The 22,539-nt window shown below is 40.1% G+C and overlaps 1 protein-coding gene across 1 annotated transcript in view; it reads left to right on the top strand.

Annotated features, from left to right (window-relative positions):
- The window catches only part of LOC137292203 (galanin receptor type 1-like), a 37,356-nt gene extending 18,801 nt beyond the window's left edge, over positions 1 to 18,555 (top strand). Inside the window, exons 3-6 of the mRNA XM_067823766.1 lie at positions 2,926 to 3,049; positions 4,132 to 4,334; positions 14,099 to 14,240; positions 16,352 to 18,555. Of these exons, the coding sequence (XP_067679867.1) occupies positions 2,926 to 3,049; positions 4,132 to 4,334; positions 14,099 to 14,240; positions 16,352 to 16,768 (886 nt within the window). The 3' untranslated portion in view covers positions 16,769 to 18,555. The remainder of the gene's footprint in view (positions 1 to 2,925; positions 3,050 to 4,131; positions 4,335 to 14,098; positions 14,241 to 16,351) is intronic.
- The last annotated feature ends 3,984 nt before the right edge of the window (positions 18,556 to 22,539 follow it).

Genomic DNA, 22,539 nt, shown 5'->3' with positions numbered 1-22,539 from the left:
TACACTTGTCTGACCATACATAAAAGCTGTTAAAGGGCTTTGAGCTATAGCAGTAGACGACTGTTTGCAAAACACTGGTTACGGTGAAAGCCGACTAACATGGTTTGTGTGCATGGCATAGGCATAAAATGGATTAGTCCCGGAATGTGTTCACCGAAGTCGATGCAGAGCTTGCGTCACAAGAGATCTGTTTGAAATCGTAATTACACGTACACAGCGTCCTGATAATTGCCTTTGTTTATTGTGGAAGTCTGCACTGCCTTATGTTAGTCCATGTTCCACGCGCCAATAAAGGCATCGCTTCAAAGGTCATAGTTGATGTTCAATGTACTTAACATCAGTTAAGATACAATGTGTGTTAACAGTGAAGATAAAAGTTAAAAATCAGCAAATTAACATTTGACATTACAAAGTTTATGGTAAAAACACCTCTGGCCGTGATCACGAAGTACACGTTATGCCTTCATCAGTTTTGACCAGTTGATGTCTTTATTTGGCGAGCCAAAGTTTAATAGTGTATTCCCTTATACTTATCGATAGTAGCCTTGTGAATCAGGCGTTCTCTCGTCATGCAGAAGACCCGGGTTGTATTCCCGACATGTGTACAATGTGTGAAGTCCATTTCTGTGTCCCCTGCCGTGATATTGCTGGAATATTGTTAAAAGCGTAGTAAAAACATACACACCCATGTAATCGATAAAGACAGACAGCCCGCGAGATACATGTCATCGATGAAGAAAGACAGCCCGCGAGATACATGTCATCGATAAAGACAGACAGACCGCGAGAAACATGTCATCGATAAAGACAGACAGACAGACCGCGAGAAACATGTCATCGATAAAGACAGACAGACAGACCGCGAGAAACATGTCATCGATAAAGACAGACAGACAGACCGCGAGAAACATGTCATCGATAAAGACAGACAGACAGACCGCGAGAAACATGTCATCGATAAAGACAGACAGACAGACCGCGAGAAACATGTTATTCATAAAATGGAACATTTGCATCATATTGCATGCGGTGTTTCATCCCTGTGTTAGTGTACTACAAAGTCAGTATTAAAGACACGGGAGGGTAACGGCGGGCGCAACCCTGTAAGTTTTACCTCAGTGTCATATGAACATATTCCATCACTTTACCATTACATTAACGAAATATAACGGACTATGTATCACAAATCAGGCAACATTTGAATGACGTGAACTGACAGTTCTATTGATGTTTTCTTCACTTGGCAGCAGATCGTCAGCTATAAAAGCCGTCGTTCACTGAACATTTACTATGGATTTTTGTTGGTTATTAGTGACCGTGGTTTATTGACATCACATCCAGAGTTTTCTTAACGAGGCAAGGCAGAGTCTTCATGTCACCACTTTCATGATGAGACGTGGTCAATCGGGGGAATGAGGATGAAGACTTTAATGGATAGACGATCGCGACTTCTTTCTTGCACGGGGTTTTTGAAACGTTGGCATTAGGTGTGTAAAACGTGCATTAATTTACAGTATGGCCACGATGGTTTGAAATTTTGAACTTAGCTATATTTTAGGCATGCGATTTAGTCATAGTGTTTAACAATACGATCAGGGATTCGGCACACTGACACTGACACTGACAACATTTTCAAGGTCTGCAATGTGTGGCAACTCGTTTGTTATTAATCAGTTAGATTATCCTTACTTACAGGTTGTCGATATTCTGAAATGAGTGACAATTCGTCTGTTAACCAATAATTGGATTATCCTGACTTACAGATTGTCGATATTCTAAAATGAGTGATAATTCGTATGTTATGAATCAACTGGATTATCCTGACTTACAGACAGGTAAGGTAGATTCAGGAATTCGTCTGTTATTAATTGATTGGATTATCGATATTATAAAACAGGTGTTATTAGCATGTTATTAGTCAGTGGGACGTGCGGACAGGCTTATGCAGCGCGTGACAATTGATCCGGCGTCTTCAAGGTCATTTGTAGGACGTATAACGCGGTACATATTTGTTGGGGATGCAACAAGTGACCATGGGTTTATGAGTTATTTCCTGGTCGCCATGACCATAGACATAGATAGAATATGCGCGACATCCAAGCGCACAACATCAAGGCATGAATTATGTGGTAGACATTTATAAGCTATTGCAACTAACGACAACACCACCCATGGTATGAAATTGGTTATAAATATTCAAGGATGTTGTGCTGCGAAAATTTGATGCATATCGGTGATGTTTGAATTTAAATATCATATCCTGGACAGGACCCGAGTGGATACTGGATGACAGCCTATGCTGAATGTGAAGGTGAATAAATGGATGTAATGGTCAACGACTGACTGCCATTGTTGATGAAAACATTAATTGCTGGATTGTGTGCTCTGGGCATGCGTGTTTACATAGAGCCTTCATTTACCCGGGATATTTCTGAATACTTCTTGGAACTGCAAACTAAAACAATTTACACACACATTGAAAAACTGTTATTTTCATAGGGCCATGCTGTGTACGCGTGATGATTCAGAAGAAAACGTTCCTTGTACTTGCCGGTACTTGCACGCATGCCTGAACGACAAAAAGCAAAGATGTCCTCAAGGGGGTTATAAACGTCCTTTGGAGGCTACTTTCATGACGTGCCAGAAAAAAAAATCAATTTCGGAAATGACTCCTGTTTTGGGATTAGAAGCTACAATTACAAGAACATCGTACAAATCATACTTGACGTATGATATTTGCAATATGATATGCCGAGCAGTAGCATATTGCAATTGCGGAAATTAGATAGAGACCTACACTTTCATTCATACTATTGATTTCGGTTCAACGCACTAGCAATGAAACTTGGGAGTATCTTTTCGATTGAGGACGTTGTTTCATGAAGACGTAATGAAATTATTGGATGCAATGATTTCTCTTTGCAGGTTTATTGCCATATTGATGCCCCTCAGAGCCAAATTTATCTGTACCAGTGCGCATGCACGCGTTGTTATCTTCTTCACGTGGGTTGTGTCCTTCTCCATGGCTACCCCGGTTTTAGTGATACAGGTAAGCTCGTCATGAATTGGATATATGTAATAACATCACATGAAAGGGCTAGCATCTTCAGTTATGACTACAGTTGAGTTGAAAGTAGTTAAGACGTGGCAAAGTAGAAATCAGACAACTCTTTCTAAATACGAACAAATTCTACACGGAATCGGCGGTGTAACTACCGCGAATGACATCATACGCAAAGACACGTGTCCCACTATAGTAACGATAATCAGGCTGTAAGAACAGGGCCCCTGACGTGCGCAAATGAGTTCCAGCCTAAGATGGGGTTCACAAGCAAATTCACATGGTCAGTAGCAAGCGTGTCCACCTTGTACATTGATGCAGGTGTGACACCTTCTAATCGATGAGGATACTTAACGACGATGAATGTCCTGGGGAAGATCATTCAATATCCGAGGAAGGATTTGACGGAGTTCTTTAAAAGTTATTGAGATATCGCCATAAGTGCCAAATGATGTTTCTATGAATCGTAAAGACGCCACACTGCGAGGTAGCAGACTGAAACATATCTGCACTTCTCTATTTCCCCCCAGGCTTGCATGTAGGACTTGTTCCAGAACAATTAAGGGACGCATGCACTTCTGTAGACTGCATCGAGTGGACCTGATAACCGTCTAGTTGTCTGTACACTTACGGTGAACATTGCTCACCATTTGCAAATATCATACAATTCAAACAACAATTTCTTGTTTGCGTTTTTCGTAGAACAGTTTAACACATTCCTCTGGTTCACACGCAGAAAAAGCTCCATGACGTTTGTCTCTGAGTGTATTTGTAGCGGCGTTATACAAAGTGATCTTAATGTTCCAGAATAGATTAAAACGTGAAAAAACATCGTTAACTTATTACTGGATAAGAAGCTGCAATAGCAAACCGTCATGGGATGGGATGCAGTGACCATCTAGACCAATCTGTTTATGTAGAACCCAAATTATGAATAAGTTTCCATTATAAGATTCATGCTGATATCAGAGACGGTATAATCTGGCAAGTGTTGTTTTCTCCGTGCCTCCTGTTACTCACATATACATGCCTATTGCCCGTTGAATGCTGATAATTTTTTATGTTTCCAGACGCACCATGAAGTTGGGACAGTACGGAAGGCCTACTGGTGTATCAAGAAGTATGGTGACCCAAGTCTGGCCATCTTGTTTGAGTCCTACATGTTCGTCATCATCTTCGTGGTGCCAGTGCTGGTCATGATGGTCGCATACACGGGGATCTGCTGCGAGTTGTCGCGAGTGTCAGGCGCCAGACTGGCTTTAGGCGTTACACAGTAAGTTGAACACAGTCAACCCAGGGAGCGGAAACAGAAGTCTCCAGCTTAGACAACAACTTGTAGACTAATTCAGTTATGAGTTAAGACACTGTGAGTAGTCTATGTCGCATATAAGTTTGGCACTTATTTATAAGTGGTCTGCTTTTAATGTGTTGCCAACCTGTTGGTTTTGTTGAAATGTACCCAGGACGACCACACATTGCAGTTGTTTCAAGAATTGCTGTTGCGAGTAGTTTCCGATGGTTTTCGTATGTGACACTAAAAAGGAAAGTGAAATAGAATTAGCAGATGCTTATACGTTGATCTTGCTGACTTGTTAATGCGTGTGGGGTTGGTTTTAAAGCAGTTTTAGCAATATTCCACGAATGTCATGGCGGGGAACACAAGAAATGGGTGGGAAGATTGTGAGAAATCGAACTTGTGTGTTCGGATTAAAGGGCAAATAGAGCTACGGTCAGGTGGCAAAGTACGTGTCGTCATAGTATACCGACTGGTGTGTGTGTGCGTGCGTTCGTGCGTGCGTTCGTGCGTGCGTGTGTGTGATGCTCCATTTTAACATTTACAGATACATGTATGTGTATGACACGCATTAAAGATATTGCTCAGTCAACGTGGTTTCTCAATTGCGTCGTCAGTACATCATGACTATATGCACATTGTTTCATTATTACGGAATTGTATAATTTTTAAACTAAGACAACCAGGTCCTTATATGAAATTGTTGAAAAATACATGACTTTACGTCAGCACTGAAGTTTAAACTGTCATAGTTCCGTAGTGAAAATACTCACAACGGACAACTTTTTTTGATATTTTCATATCAAAATGCAAAGTGTAACAGCCGGGTTTACAGTAGTGTTAAATTTTAGCGATCTACCACACATGTATACACACACATTATCTCGTCACGTTTAGTGAACTCCTTCAGAAGAACTACATGCCGTTTCAAACCCTAATTACTTCAGAATATCTTCACTTGGAACGTCCAGACATCCTATGAAACAATAGGATCACATGCTTAATACGTTATCGGTCGGTACGAACAGCAACACATCGCATATATTGTAATAAAGAACGTTACTCCTTATTCGTAACAAATATTCGTAATCAATATCTTCTCTATATACGCCTGGTCCACGAGGGTCAAGTGTGTGTATAAGTAATCACATACCATTGTCCGGATATATGAAGGAGTTTGTAATTATCAAGCAATCATCAAACCTCCTCTGATGGTTATGATTACCGACTACTCCAGTCTTCCTCAATCTTCTCATCTTTCAACTTCGATCTGGTCTCGGCGTATGTGTGTAGGGATAGTCACGTTCTGTACACTTCTATTACTGATATGGACAGGAATACTCCAGTCAGAGGGAGTGGCGGCTTCGGAAACGTCTTCTGTGTCCATTGGATTACCAGTTTGTAGATTTTCAATTTACAGGAGTTTAACTTTTGTTAAGTATAAGACCGGTTCCCCTGTTCTAGACCGTGGCAAATATTTGTCCAAATACTGTAGTGGAAACAACGGGGTGTGGCTGTGACACCCTGAAATGTGGATGTGAAGATATGGACGACCGATAATGCTGGGTGATTCTTGGCCTTAGTTTCCTTCTCTAACTTGTATATACGTTCATTAATAATCCTATGAAGTCAGTGACAGTGGATCCACGCGATGGAATATACAAGATGAGTACTGCATATTCGACGAACACGCTTTAATATTATATCAAGTTCTAAGTACCATTATGAATTGCAGAATTGCACAAGTACAATTCCATTCGAGATGACCGTACTCATGTGGAGGTGTGGCACCAACAGACACTGTCGGTACTACATGCTGACAATGTACCGACGTACAGGAGCCCAGTGACATGTGTGGTCTGCCTTTTCGCTCGGTAAAGGAGGTTTTGGCTATTTCGGTCATGACTAATTTGTATTCTGTCCAATTTCACCCAGGAACCATGGTACTGAATTTGAAGTCTAAGTAGAAAGACATTAGCGGTAAGATATACGAGCGGGTCAGGTGGCTGATGGGACTGTACTGATGATTACGACTGGGGCAGAATTATGCTCTGTAATCTTGTATAGATCAGTTACAACAAGCCCTCGGATCAAATTTTGTGGTCCTGTGTTTTCGAGAATGTTTTTCTCCTTCAGGGGACATGCCCCAAGCGTCTTCTACATCACCTCAACTTCAGCTCTCATATGTGAGCACAGATAACATTATAAAGTCAATTTGAACTTTAAATGAATACTTTTGAATTTACAGAAGACACCATTTCATGGCGATCTGTACATCCAGTTAGGTCAAGGGTCATCAGAGGTCAATGACAGTTGACTGACAAAAGGTCAGCTCAGTCACACATTCTAGCCAACGGATTCACATTTTTCGGCTTTTGTTACAAGGCATTTCTTCTGCTTCAGAATTCCCACAGGGGCCTCAATGTAACAGTTTCTTATCAGAGGTTAAGCTGAATTCGCCTCTTTCAAAGCCAAATATTTTTTGATTGACGTCTGATAGTTAAACATTCGCGGTGTTTACCGGTCCACAGATAACAAAACCGTTTTCCATAGTGTGCTTGAAGTCAGGGAACTTGGCTTTCTGCGTATTTCTACATACACATTAACTTGCACAAAATAAAATTGTAAATGTTTCTCGGTGAACTCACTTGAAACGTTTTCTCAGTTTAACATCAGAGGCGCTAAGTTGAAATGCACATATACAAGTACTTGAACATATGAACGTTGAAGCAACCAAACGTATTTCCTGCGATGGCAACCATGAATATAGATATAAATGCTGAGACGAAACAGTTATTGACTGTCGTATTTCTTTCTAGTACCACGCATGTCCCCTTGTATACTGTGACTGAACTATCAGCATTGCTTAGATCTGACACTCATTGTGATTAATATTCTTTTGACATCATGGCCACACAGTTGGGAATAATGTATCACTTTATGCACTGGTTTTAAGACCAGAAACCTGATTAAACTCTGGAAAAAAATTGTCGAACCTGACTCTCCTTCAATATAGAATATTTTATTGCACTAATCAAGAAACACATTAAATCGTTCGTCACTCACAAACAAGTCCCATCTCAACAGCTTTCGCTTCAAGGCTGGGAAAGGCTTCCTTAACGCATTCACATCACAGTTTCAATTTCATAGCCTTCTCTGATCTAAACTAGATACTGCCGTTTTTTTGCAAGTGTGACTACTTCAGGGTATGTTAAGAGACATACATCCTTGGTCGTTGCCCTGGGCCACTATGGTTTAACAGTGTAATCAAGCACCACGTCCCGTATTTTCCAGTATGTGTATTTTGCAGTAAATCAGCCTAGTTTGGCTAATCAAAGACATGCAAGGTCTTCGGGCATTACCATTCAGCTATGAGAATGTCCACGTTATTCGATGTAAGAAGGACCAAACACCGTAGTTCGAAATACCTCGATAATTGCTGCTTGTCTTGACGGTTAGCAAGTGTTCTTTAACGATAGTCCTTTCTCTGCTCAAGTTGACTTCTAACGTAATAACGGGGATCGGGTGGTCAGGCTCGCTGACTTGGTTGACACGTCATCGGTTTCCAATTGCGCAAATCGATATTCATGCTGTTGATCACTGGATTGACTGGTCTAAACACGATTATTTTCAGACCGCTGCCATATACCTGGAATATTGCTGAGTGCGGCGTAAAACTAAACTCACTCACTCACTCGTTTTTCATCTTCAAACAATAACTATACTACACGGCAGATACTGCAAGATTACCATTAGGCGACGTACTAATTACAAGATAGTCTTTCAACAATGTCATTTCCTCTGTCTCAGACTAAAGCGTTCATTTATTACATTGGTCGACTGTCAAAGATTACACAGTCCTCCCAAGCCTGTCCGCAGTTTCGTAACCTCAGACATCTGACGGATTGGTCACAATATGTTTCGTATAGCCACACCCACTGGTCCCTCCGTGAAGTTTCGAGCTGAACCCGAGGTTGTACAGGCCGTGGATTGCTCGTGCCAACATGAATACAGCACTTGTGAGGCGTCCGAGAACCTGAGTATAGGCAAGGGAAAGGTACAATGAAGAAAACTCAAATTATTTAATATAATGTGCTTTAGTAAAGAGTCATTCCTACTTGAGAAAGTTAATATCTGGTCTACTACGAAGTAGATTGAAGGGCGCTAGTCATTCCACTTTTGAAGAAGGAAATTTCGCACTCTTTCGTGTACTAAAAGAAATATGTAACTGTGTATAAAGTGTAGGATATATTATATTCAGTAGTGCATCTGTCAATAGATATTTATGAAGATATCTCTGGTCGTGATTTACAATTCATGCATGTACGTTTGTATACGCTGGACATTTTGGATGTTTGTTTATTTCGGGTATTATCTTAAAGGTGTGTTTCTTGTATCTGAGCAGTACTCAGTGATTATCTATCAAGCACATGTTATAAACAGTTTGTTAGACAGAAAATGTTGTTGACACAATGCTAAAAGCGACCATATTGTTGCAAAGATCAATGGAAACAAATAGAGTTGACAGGTAGGTTTATCGAAACACGATGTGGTCTCTCAGGAAAAATGAAGAAACACAATGTAATCTTTTAAAGAATGTGAAGAAATACTACAGGAATAGATTACTCGTGACGCCGACCAGTCGTCCATGTTACGCCACGTCAACATATCGGTTGGTGCATCTACGGAATCGATATCAAATACCGTATCAACAATTCCTAGGCCGAGAGCACTTGGAGGCGGAACCGTACGCTTTGGAGCACAACGCCGACACCTACACCGACATATCAGCACGATGAACAGATTTGTAGAGGCACCATAACATCGATGTCCTGCTACATGTTTTATAGTGTCTACTTCAGGACAGCCATGTCCCAATATGTCAACAGACCAAAAACTATGTAGACAGGCTATATGACATTTAGTTATTATTATTATTCAATCTGCAATCTTGATCTTTATCACTACTGCAGAGTACATTGTTTTGTCAGACACCTTGTTCCTCTTTGTCACTTCCATTAATTACTGTATATGACATTTATGGCCTTTATTGGTCATCCCTCTTGGCTGCGTCTGTCATCACATCAACTGTACAAGGAAGTGCTATTGTTTCTCTATCTGTCCATTGTTGAATCTTTGCTTGTCCATTGTTGTTAAAAACTACATACTAGTATATGTCTGCTCACATCTATACTGTACGTGAGATGTGAGTGTGGAGTCTCTGTGTAGGGACGACCGCGAGCAGGATTATGCCGCTCGCATGAAAGGCCCTGAGGTTGAGCTGGAAGTCCACTCACCTCATTCACGTATACGTGTTTGTCATGTCTTGTGAAACCAACTTATGAAGTTTGAACTAAACTATGCCTTCGTCTTCATCAACGTATTCATTTGTCTCCTGTCATCCTATCCATGAGCCAATCCCCAGTCGACGCATCAACCATATATGGACGCGTTGACACATGGAACATCTCTTTTCACCATTGAACGATATATCAGCTGGTCCTGTCTTTGCTTGACATCCTTAACGATGGTTTCAGTAATCAGTTAAATAACCGCTGCTGCCTCATCAATGGCAGTGGTGGTCAGGCATTGTAACGTGCCTCTTACAAGTTTTCTGGTTCCTGGTCTCGGTTTTGTCAACATAGTTGTTTTCATAATGCAATGGTCAGATAAATAATGAAATAATACATTGTTCTTATAAAAAAACCCATTAAAGTTACTACATACACCATATTTACCATTTCATGCAGAGGACGGTTACCATTTCCGTCGGTATAGATAGTACATATATCCCCGCATCTCGTTATCATTCCAAAGTCTTGAAGTATCCCTGTAGGCAACATTTAGATTCACGTAACTTACACCATTTAAAATCCTCATTTGCCCTACACTGTGGTAATAATACCTGTCAACTGCTGTGCACGTATTATAAACACATATCAAAGCAAAATGTATCCTAAATTCGCTTTCAAAATGCTGTGATATTTAAATTAATGTGACTACCCGTGGAGCCGACAAGTTTCCCCCAGCGATTGTCTACCCTGAATTGAGGGACATTCACTGCATGTGACTTAATCCCCGGGCTTCATCTCACATCAGCAATCTCAGACGTGCTCCTAAAATAAACTGCTTGCCAAAATGGATTGCAAATCCACTCTCAGAAGATGAATGTTTTCTACTGTGAGGTAATCTTTACTACAAGGCCCATCTCATATATTCCCGACAATGAATTCTTAAAGACAGAAACACGGCAGGCTGAAGTTTGCGGCCTCGTCTACGGCCTCTGTTAGATTAAAGAGCACGGGTTGCAACATGTGTTTAACCCGCCAGGAGATGGTAACTTCAACATGTCTAGAGACGTAATTCACCCTGGTATTTTTGCCGTCCATCTGCCGCATATGTTATGCCACAACCTGCTGTTCAGGCCTTTGGTATCAACACTTCATATGTTCTCTGTTATTTTGAACGGCTGAAAGAAAAAAACATGCCTTCTTTGAGTAATGATTGAAATACTTGCTGACACAGAATAAAATGGGATCTAAGTTAATGTGTAACGACTGCATGATGTTATTTCTGCAAAATAATCTCGGTCTTGACCGGAGTTAGTGGTTATTGTCACACAGTGACATTAGGGTACAATGTTTTGACAAGGTATTATTTTCAAGGTTATAGATTTTTGACTGCTTCATTTTTGTAAAGTGTTAAGGTTCTTCTCTTACAACTTTATGTATGTCCCGTCATAGTAGAGTTATAACAACTGCTCGATTTATTTCTTAATGTAACCTGTTCATTGTATTATAACTAAAGAAGTGTGGACTCAACGTATTCGTCCGTCTTCATGGTAGGTAGGTGGTCCCAGAAACCCCCAAAAGGTAATGTCAATGAGCTAATATATGGCTTGTCTCTCACTCTCATATAGCGTGTTTAACCGACCCGTATTCAACACATAAAACAGGCCACGACAGTGGCGCAACTTGACCACTCACAGTGATCTACAGTAATGAGGCAAAATGAGAGACAGATCTTGACTTTGTGTGCGATATACTGTTCTTGTCCCGTAGTTACGTATTGAACCAGATGTTTAATGTATTTAGGTGATGTAGGAAGTGTATCAAACACTGATTCATACAGGAAGTGTATTGGCGAAGTGATGAAACCTGACTGAATCTCATGGCCTGTATACTTACATCTGTGTAAGGCTGTGTCTGTCGGTATAAGGCGTTAGTAATACACCTGAAACTGGTTCAAACAACTCTTTCTAACATATTTCCCAGACAGTCTGCTTTTGAAGCAATTCATTGAAATTTCTGAGACATTCTAAAGTGTACAGCAAATACATAATTCCTCGGGGATGATAAATCGATGTTAACGGGGGAACCCTTCGGTCGAACACTGCTTTCATTCCATAACTGTGGTCATAAAACTAAAGCTCAGGTTTTCGTCCTAAGAAAGGCCCCTAAGAGACGTTATTGCCTTTATAGGGTCTCTTGCACATAAATGTTGAAAGTGTTTTTCCTTAAACTCTTGAAGAAACAACTTTGCATTGTTGGTGGGGGTTTTGTGTCCATTTTCTCATCACTGTCTAATGACTGACAGTTGTAACACTGGTGTCTGAGAAGTATGGACATTCACTTTCTGTGGAGTATTGCTCTACCATAATGCCACTGATCAGTGCACACTAGGCTGTGTTGATGGTGCGTTCCCTTTGAACCTGAAGTTGAACTGGCATCGGCATGTTTTTAACTGGCAACTAATGAACTGTAGGGGAGCAAACACGTTCACATAGGCCCTCTGGTCAAGCCAGTTACAGGACAAATAGGAGTTGTATTTATTTTTTGAAAAAGATATAGCTGCACTTCAAGTTAGAAACAGATAACATCGAACGGTATAACTAGTCTACTAAATGTTGAACAAACCATGAACTGTAAACTAATACACTAGCTTGAAGTATTGTGAGTTGCGGGAACAAAAGCAGTGTGCGAAGTACTTTCCAACTTGTGCTAGCCAGCCAGGCTGGGTATGCCTGGAGGTTACTGGCCCTCAGAATATACATAGTAAATAAAGTGTTGCACCCCTTTACTTTTTGTTGGGTGCATTGGTTTTGAAAGGGTTTAAATAAAACAGAATGAATGTCTGAACCAGGACTCTGCGTATTCCAACAAACCAATCTTTTGTCAACAAAATGAACTTAAATGGAGTATCCCGTGACCTTATGGCATATAAGAATCTTATTTTGCATTTGCAAAAAACGAGTACACAATAAGTATGGTCAAATATCAAAATTTAATACTCACAGAACTCATCCAATAGGTCAAAAGAGTCATAAGGCAATTCGACAAACACAAGCAGTCACCCAGCCAGCACTTGAATCACAAGTCTTCGTCTCATACCCCTCACAAGACGTCGAAACTGTCCCATGCCTCCAATTCATCCGGCGTCCCAAAATGTCCCAAACATGTTCCAGGGGATTAAGATACGGATCAATTGCTGGTCATTGAATGTGTGTCAGAGCATTGTTCTGGATAAACTGGGTCACACCTTGCGCACGATGTGGCCGGGCGTTGTCATCCATGAATATCCTTCTGCTTGCCAATGGGTGATTGGCACAATGGGGTACAACAACGTGAACAAGCACCGTTTGTCTTGTCAGCAAATCCAGCTTGCAATCAAATGAGAAGCACCCCCACACCATAACAGATCCGCCTCCGCATGGTACAGTTGGCATGATGTTTCTCGCTGCATAAGCTGTTCCAGGTCGCCTCCAAACTCTAACTCTCCCATCCGCAATAGGCAGAAGAACCCTGCGTTCGGCGGACCAGTGGACTCTTCCCCAGGACCTCAAGTTCCATCCCTGTCTCAGTCTACACCAGGCCAGACGTAGCAGTTTGTGGTTGTCAAAGAGTTTAGAACGCTTGCGGGACCTCAACCGTGCAGCTTTAAGACGATTCCTTATTGTCTGGTAGCTGAGGCGTAGATGAAGCCATTGATGTTTCAGGGTTGAGCTTGAAGCAAATGAATGTTACTTCACCATCCTTAGCAATGTTCTGTCTTCTCTATCTGATGTCTTACATGGTCTGCCTGAGGCTTTCCGATTATTTACGTCGTTAGTTTGCGCAAGTTTTCGGGCCAAATGGCTTATTGTTGTGTAATGTCGTCCGGTTCTTCTGGCAGTCTCCTTGAAGGACAGACCTGCTCTATGAAGACCATTAACCTGTCATTTGACAATCGTCTACCCGGCATTGTGTGTTACAGTGTGTTACGCCTTTTATAGGCGATATCTTAAGAAGATACTGCAATTTGCACAATTTATGCCGCATGTTCTTCACGTGCACATTGCTGCATTTTTGCGATCGTTTTCCCATCGAATTTAACAGCACATCCTACCTGATGAACTACCAGCACATTTGGGTGTTTTGGATCTTGTAATGCAGCAAGGGTTATAATGATGGTGTGCAACAATTTTTCCCATATGTTTAATTTACTAGCCTGAATGTAGAAACTAAGCAAACGATGACAAAACAATAATGAGAATACGATATTGTCTGCGTGGCACGGTTTCATCATTATGCTCTAATATGGTGAACATTTTTATCAGGCCATACCCCTGCATGATTTAGAAGGTGATACATTTACAAAATGAAGCCAAACCACGGCTAAAACGAAAGTATACCACATAACAGACATTCATCACTTCGGTCAGTCCATGGTTTCTTCACAGGTATCTAGTTTGCTATGTGTTTCAGGGGCGGGAGTTATACATCTCATGAAAGAACACCAATGGTTCGCCAGACAGGTGGCTGCGTGGCCCCCATATACAGACATCCCAACCAGGTGTATAAAGAGTCACGAGAAAAGAAATCACGACTGGATGAAGAGAAATGTAAAGTTAGTGCTTCCTCCGTTTTTCAAATGTTTTATTCAGTTTTCCGTAGATGTATTTCTTTTTCCGACCGTACAAACATTTTTGCGTGGAAGTGTTTTACAATAGTCAATAAAGGCATACATGTGCTATAAATATGTAAACCCGATTTCGATGGCATGAGGTTTGAGTGTTTTAGGCCACATTCAGACATATACATGTGGCGTGTCATTAACATCAAATGTTTGAGGAAGTAAAGAGCACGTCTTCAGCTTGTCGTGAAATGCGTCTGTTTCGAATGGGATGTTAATTCTAGTTTAACAGTGTGCTGTAATTATGATGCCACGTTCAGACTTCAGAACGTTGTAACGAGGTACGTTAGTGATGCGGGATGAGCAGCATGAGGATATTTCGCAAAGAACTGACCAGCAGTTTACAGGAATCTCGAATCATCAATTTCAACGAGAAGTTGTTAAAATGGACGTAATGTGTTATTGGAACAAAAACCGGAGGCATATTGTCCACAAGATCTACATCGGCTGTTTCCTCTTGATTTTACCCCAAAAGAATGTGATTGGATGCCGCCCTTGATCAACAGTCCCTCTCCTGAAACAGTACGCAATTTAATTGAAAACGTGACAGATGCTTACTTGGGAATTAAAACCAAAGTCGATGACTTCTTAGAAGTGAGAGTGAGTTAATTTTTCTCGGATCAAGTTGTCATGTAAAGGACATGGAGGTTTCCCGTCTACCATTACGGAGGCTGCAGCTTGTTAAAGGCAGTATTGGCGAGCTGATAGATGTCTGGTCGTTAATCCTACATTGATTGCACAGTGCAATTCAAGGACGTTGATGCAGTTGCATGACTTGTCGCGTCTTCTTCTGGAAAATCACTACCTCATTACTCACCCAAACCAAGAAAGTAAACTGGAACAGTGCTCTACAATCGCCTGGAGGGCAAATAGTTGTTCTCTCAGTTATCGTCACCGAATCATTATCATCGTTAAGTGGTTTGTAGTATTTTATAAAACGCCTTAAACCATAACCTTGCCATGAATAATGATTTATTTTTTAATCAAGTGAGTTTAATAGTTCAAAATCAGATTGGATCATTGTATTTTAAGTGGTTTAATGCATCATAAGAAATTAAATGTAAACTTTATTTCTGGCGTTATGATATCTAAAATGAAATCAGTAGTCGGCTGAATCATCTTTTAAGCCAAATGGGACAGATGAAAATCAATGGCGTTTTTGCAGCCATACTTTGGTTGTAAAATTATTGAAATGATGAATGTCTAATGTCGCATTTAAAAGTATTGCGGAACTCTTCACGGGAGCTTGTTGGAAGTTTTAGAACACAGGATAAAAGCATGATATCAAATGATAAAATCAGAATTTCGAACGGTGCGCAAGAGTGTTTGAGGAAGAATAAGTGATTTACTTGCTTTTAACGCTGCTTTGAGTCTGGACCAGACAATCCAGTGATCAGTATGAACCGATGACTTGTCAACTAAGCGAGTCACAAATCCCGTTAGGCGCCTCTTACGACATGCATGTCTGGGAACTGATTTTAGTCTAACGTGTGCAAACATGGAAACAATTCTGTTGTTTATTGTTTTTCGAATACAAAGGGATATGTCAGGATCGCCTGGCATTTACCATACATTTACCTGTACATGAACTAATACTTCACAAAAAGTGTTTCAGGTGTCACAATTATTGGTGCACATTAACGTCGGTCATTCGTGCCGAAATCCAATAACTGAAGGTCACCTTGATTATAATTCTTGGTAAATTCGCACAAAAGACAAACTTGGAGTTTTTTTTCGATAGTTTGTCAATTCATCAGACTTGCAGTCCTCCTGACCTTCAAGCTGACACATCAAGATGCTTTGGTATATTGCAATGACTGTGATACCTTGTTTTATACCCATACCTTGTTTTATACCTATACCTTGTTTTATACCTACACCTTGTTTTATACCTATACCTTGTTTTATACCTATACCTTGTTTTATTCCTACACTTTGTTTTATACCTATACCTTGTTTTATACCTACACCTTGTTTTATACCTATACATTGTTGTCTTGCGTGTGAATTCCAACATTTCTCCACATTGAGGTCTTGTGTTTCAGGTGATCCAGATGTTGATTGTGGTGGTTGTGCTGTTTATCATCTGCTGGGGGCCTATCCTCATCAACAATCTCCTGGTATCTACGGGTGTATTGCCCGAGCTCCACATTGGCTACCTCAAACCAATGAGACAAGCCTTCTTCCTTATGTCCTATATGAACAGCTGCACCAACCCTGTGGTGTACGGCTTTATGTCCAAGAACTTCAGGAAGAGTTTCAAGCATGCCATATTGTGTTGCTGTCGGACCAGGGTCAGAAAGAGGGAGATGGAACAATCCTTTGCCACCAGAACCACCATGGTGGACAACAGTAGCCACCAACTGGACAATATCCAAGTTGAGCGTTACAGGTCGACACCAGCAACGCAATACAGGCATCTTCATCCACAGCTAGGGCACAGGTTCAACACAAGGATATAACACAGCTGTTATATAGGATGTTCACATATTATATATCATATGCGTGTATATCAATAACCTATTTCTGCCTCGTTCCAGCAAACTATCAAGCCTGGTTGAAACAATGAGGCTAAAGTTGTGTTGTTTCTTGTTATACTCGCATCGAGTTTGCATATACGAACTAAACAATTAAAGCGACCATAGCATTGTGAAACAGACGAGTATATTGCTCCTCAGTTACTTTACTTTGCAAATACGTTTTGACGAAATTAAAGTATCTTAGAGCTAAAAACAGTGTGTAATATGTTGTGACTGACACTCTGCTAACGACAAGACATGTTTACCCTTTCAGTAAACACCTGATGTCATCACCGTGTTCCAGTGGTCCATTAATCACATGGCTTACATAGAACCTATTTCAAAAGGATGGGATATCCTTTATAGATTCAAGCAATTTCATGAATGCTATTATTGAATTGACAAAATCATTTGTTTTGGGTTGAGCGAATTTCGAATTTAGTTGAAAAAAATAATCATTACTACTATGATAACACGAAGAATGATACATCCGCTTGATACATGGAAACTCCTGCTATAGGTTGTTCAGTAAACAGTTAAAGTTTTGATGTTGAAGTATGACAGAAGTGCAAATGTGGTCGACGGCCTCTCAGGTTAACATGAAGCGTCTTTGCAAATGAGTCCTCAGTCACCATTTGTAAAGAAAATCACATGAACCGTGCCACTAAATATCTTAAGCTTGAGAGACAAAACGTCGACCCACACACCATGCAAACGGAACGCCAGATAGTGTCAGCATGTTCTCCAATAGTATTGTCCAGTGACACTATGGTTCAAATTTGTCATTGAGTCTCAGGTTGACATTGGCTTGACCTTCAATTCGACGTCTCCAGACACGACCATGCCTATCTAAGAACAGCAAAGTCAGTCGAAGCTCATCTGAAAACATGGCACGCCAGCAGCGACAATTACTCCAGTTTAGACGTCGTGAACACCATTGATGTCTGTTTGCAATATGACGATTTGTGAGGGGCAGCACAACACGTGGGGCGAGCTGCATATGGACGATCGCTAATCAGCTGACCCACAGCTCCAGTAGCCCGATGAACGTTTACAGTAATTTGATTTCTCGTTTGTTTCGTGGAAAATACTTTTGAATCAATCGACCCTGTCCTTTTTTCGACTCGGGACGTCCTGAAAGGACACGACATTTTGTGTTCGTTGGTATCAGTTCCATAGATTGATGATCTCAGACTGTTAACTATTGAGCGTAGTGGCCAATACACGTTGGTTTCTGACAGTTTCCAACATCCCTATGGCCCGTAGCTACTGTATGATCAACAAAATAAAAAAATAAGAGGTTATGGTCCTCTGAGATTAATCGCAATTCTTTTCGAGCGCCCAAATTAGGGAAATACACAAAACACCGATGTGTGGCGCTTCTGCGTACAAGATTTGTTTTAGTGGTAAGCTTTACAGACATGGAAGGTTTTTTATGGGATGGTAGTCATTCATCACACACCATTGTTGCAGCATATGTATTACGCTCCCCTTTACACCTACTGTGACACTATAATCATGTATTTCGTACATGTGTCGTGGTGATTATCATAATATATTCCAGTTCTAGCTCCTGGAAATATTTTGAACAGAACAATTTCAAAGCATGATTTTGTCTTTCACTCTGGACTATGTGGCATCATTTTCATAATTAATACTATTCTTGGTGTGAATACTTCATTTATTATACATGTTTTCAGGTTTTTGTATCAATAAACGAATGTACTTTAGATATCACCAAATCGATATCAATTATATCAACATATGTATTACTAATATCATAAATGCAAAATGAACGTTTGATGTCACAAAAACGAAATGCATTATTGATATCACAAAACTGAATTATGAGATAAATAATTCACTTCTGGGAATATAAAAAAAACCCTAATTCGCTCGCAAAGCCATACTGGGGCAATACATGCCTGTAAACAATATACTGTTTGGAGAATTATGAAAAAATGAATTCTTGCTGTTTCAGTTGGCTACACATGAGAACATTAAAGTGTAATCTGCAATCTGAGAAATATGTTAATAACAATGTTAATTACAATGAATTTTGTAAAATCCGTATATACGTTTGTGATATCTAAAATTGTGATATCAATAATCATCCGAACATGAACATCGAATTTCTATAAGTAAACCGCACATAATGTCATATATTAAAATTGGGGATATCAAACTTATGCATATAATTCGAATCTAAAATTGAATAGATAATTTATGTAGTATACCATGGAAACAAAACTTGATGTGACATATTCAAGACGTTTGAATATACATACATATAAGGCAACTGGAAATAATTTGATGCGGATTGCTACCTCAGGAAATAAATGCTGGGAATACTGATAAAATATATCAGAATGAAAAATATCCTCTAACCATTCAGCAGAAAACTCACGAATCTAGTGTGTGGGGAACATAATGATTAACGACCAGCTTTAAGAAAAATGGAATTACACTGTATGTTCATCATTTTGACAAGGATGGTGACAAAAAACAGAACAACAACAACAACAACAACAACAACAACAACAACAACAACAACAACACAAATGGGAATTGTTCCCCGTTGCATATCCTACTGGAGTTGTCTCCCTGGAGCGGACCATTCAACACCAGACATTTAGACAACAACATACACGGCAACGCCACAGCAGACATACTGGAGAAAACCCCGTTAACTGTTTAAACAAATCGTGCATAAATACCGTATTCACATTGAATGGCACTGTGATATGTAGCTCCAGTTGATATTCATGATTTTATTCCAACTGTTAGATGTGCTTTATGGAACCGGCCATTGTGCTAAAATATTTGCGATTTGAAGGCAGTTGTGATGAGGTTCACTATCTTTACTGAATGATAGAAGCATTGTAACAGATTGCTCTAATGCGTATGTAAAAACACTAATCACTAATACATTGTTACGCACTGGAACAGATGACTATTGGTAAAGTTAGTAGGAAATATGGAGAAACAGACTGAAACAACATGGTAGCTTTACAATAGTGTCTCTAATAACGGGTAGACAAATTTATCTGAGTGAATGAATGTGTAGAGAATTTGGAACACACAGGATTACAGTTTACCAATAAATACATCACATGTGCAGTATTACATTGCTCCCGAGAAGATTGATTCCAACTATGAGTACTATGGTGATTTTTTTGGTCTTTTTTGGGTGTGCGTTAGCGTATGATTCCTTATGTGTTTGGATAGGTCACAACTGTTTTTTCATAAAGTGGTATTTCTTTTCATTAAACTTTTACCTCTGTATTCACCACTTGATTATGTCAAACACTTGCAATGTTGTTGATTGCCGCGTTAGCCTACACATTAACCATACAAAAAACCTTCATCCTTCCTTCGATTATCAAAAAAATTATGACATATCGACGAACATACTACTGAACACATGGCACTGCGGGTTATCTCCCTTTGACCAGCAAACTGAGGTAATGAGAGGAAATATGTAAACTACGACCTCAGGTGGAGACGGACTTTCAAAGGTCTTTCATTACAGGCAAGATAGCAGCATAGTATTTGCATTGTGATCAAGGAAACACTGTATGTGTGTACAATAAAGCTATCTGTACTGTACTGCAGAGTGAGTGCGTTTAGTTTTACGCCGCAATATTCCAGCTATATGGCGGCGGTCTGTAAATAATCGAGTCTGGACCAGACAATCCAGTGATCAACAACATAAGCATCGATCTGCGCAACTGGGAACCGATGACATGTGTCAACCAAGTCAGAGAGCCTGACCACCCGATCCCGTTAGTCGCCACTTACGACAAGCATAGTCGCCTTTTGTGGCAAGCAAGGGTTGCTGAAGGCCTATTCTACCCCAGGACCTTCACAAGAAAAGCCTGTAAACATAATTCTTGGAATAAAAACATGAACATACGTAAGATATTGTTACAGTCAATACATGGTATACACGGATTTACTATATCAAACACTATACTAATTCGAGATCTACTGCAGTTTATTAACATCGATCCATCAACCTGTAATTAACGTAAGTGCAAGTACTATAAGAGCAGGTGGTCAGACTCACATGGCGAAAGCGAGTCATCGTATCCCATTCGCTCATGATTTCAATCACTGGGACTGTGGTCCAGACTTGATTATTGCTGAGTGTGTCTTTAAACGAAAAACAAATCCAATATTTGACAATGATATGTTAGACAAACTATTTTAGGTAACAGTAATGCCGTATCGTATTCCAGCTCAAAAGAAGCATTGCAATGTCAGTATTTTGAAATATCAGAATAACATCAGGAGTCCGCAATATGTTATGAATGGCAAGATACCGAGCCACATATCGGGCATTCTTGATTCTGGGAAGTGAGTTCCAAGTTCGCACAAATCACGTATGTCATTAAAGGAGAGTCAAGGGATAGAGCCAGTGAAGTTGAACCAGTTCTAATGTGTGACGGAGGAACCTGTGGTTTAACCATTCTACACTTAGTGCTCGGGTGCCCACCTTCATGTCACTGTCGATAAAGAGGAAAGTCCTCAGACGACGGATGTTGAAGCCTTTCGGGGTTTCCACTAAGTGGCTTCCCGCATGTACAAAACAGTTAAGACCATCAGCACCAAGGAGGGTCTACCGTAGTTCAGGTGATACTTGCTCCAGTAATCCACATGTCCATTACGTCTTACATAGAGCAAAAATTGGCATCAACCTACCATGTTACCATGTTACCATGTTACCATGTTACCATGTTACCATGCAAATAAACCATAGATGGACGCGTATGATCTTTTAACAGGAAGTATTTAGATCGGAGTATAGCAGTAGTATCCTTTTCTAAAATTCAGACTGGAAGTGCTACCAGCGACCTTGGTGCAGGTCATACGACTATCACAGTTGTTTCAGTAGACGTTTAAGAGGTGAAAGAGGTCTGTGAAATGGTACAACTGTATACAATATGTCATGCTCGGTAACCCTGAGTACTGTGTGGGGTCCGTCCTTTCTATTTCAGTGAAATACATTGTTTGATCTAAGAACTGTTTGGCCACAGAGTGATGCTATATGTGATCACTCTCAGGTTTTGTAGGTATTTGCAATAAGCATCTAATGACGGGTTTCATAGATAGCAAATGGATACCAAGTGATTTTGAATTTGCTTTATATCTGCTTAGATTTCCTTCAAGTTTGAAACGTGGCAAAATATTTTGAGAAATGTTACTATTTGGTAATTAGGAGGGGTGATTTTGCAACAGAACCTTTTAAATCGTTTTTGTTTAGATTGCGAGTTACCCCACACACATCCACAGGATTCTGTTATGATACGCATACACTTGGTCATAACTACATGTATTCTGTGTGTATACTGGCACGGGGTTATCTGTGTCAGCATTTTGAAAGGCAGAGCTGCGTCACCTAAGCTGACATGTTCGAATCCCGCTTCTCCCCAATATTATCTCTAGGTTTGTATATCTATGCTCGCAGTTTATATTGATTCCTATAATGGTCTCATTAAGGTAGTTCAATTCATATAATTCCTCACTAAATTAATTAGTGGTATTTTCGGAAAGTACATCAGACTTCTGATATTGTAACCCTGGTGTTATCCCACCTAATACAAAACGTTTTGGCAACGTTTTGCAACGTTATAATTGCGTTATTGTACAACTTCACAACGTAAAACAATGATGTAAATTTAGTTGAGGTTACGTTATGTTTTGGGCATCCC

Source organism: Haliotis asinina, chromosome 7 (genome assembly GCF_037392515.1).
Source record: "Haliotis asinina isolate JCU_RB_2024 chromosome 7, JCU_Hal_asi_v2, whole genome shotgun sequence".
In the NCBI taxonomy this organism is placed as follows: Eukaryota; Metazoa; Mollusca; class Gastropoda; order Lepetellida; family Haliotidae; genus Haliotis; species Haliotis asinina.
The sequence above is the reverse complement of the archived record's forward strand: the minus strand, read 5'-3'. Positions and strand labels throughout refer to the sequence as shown.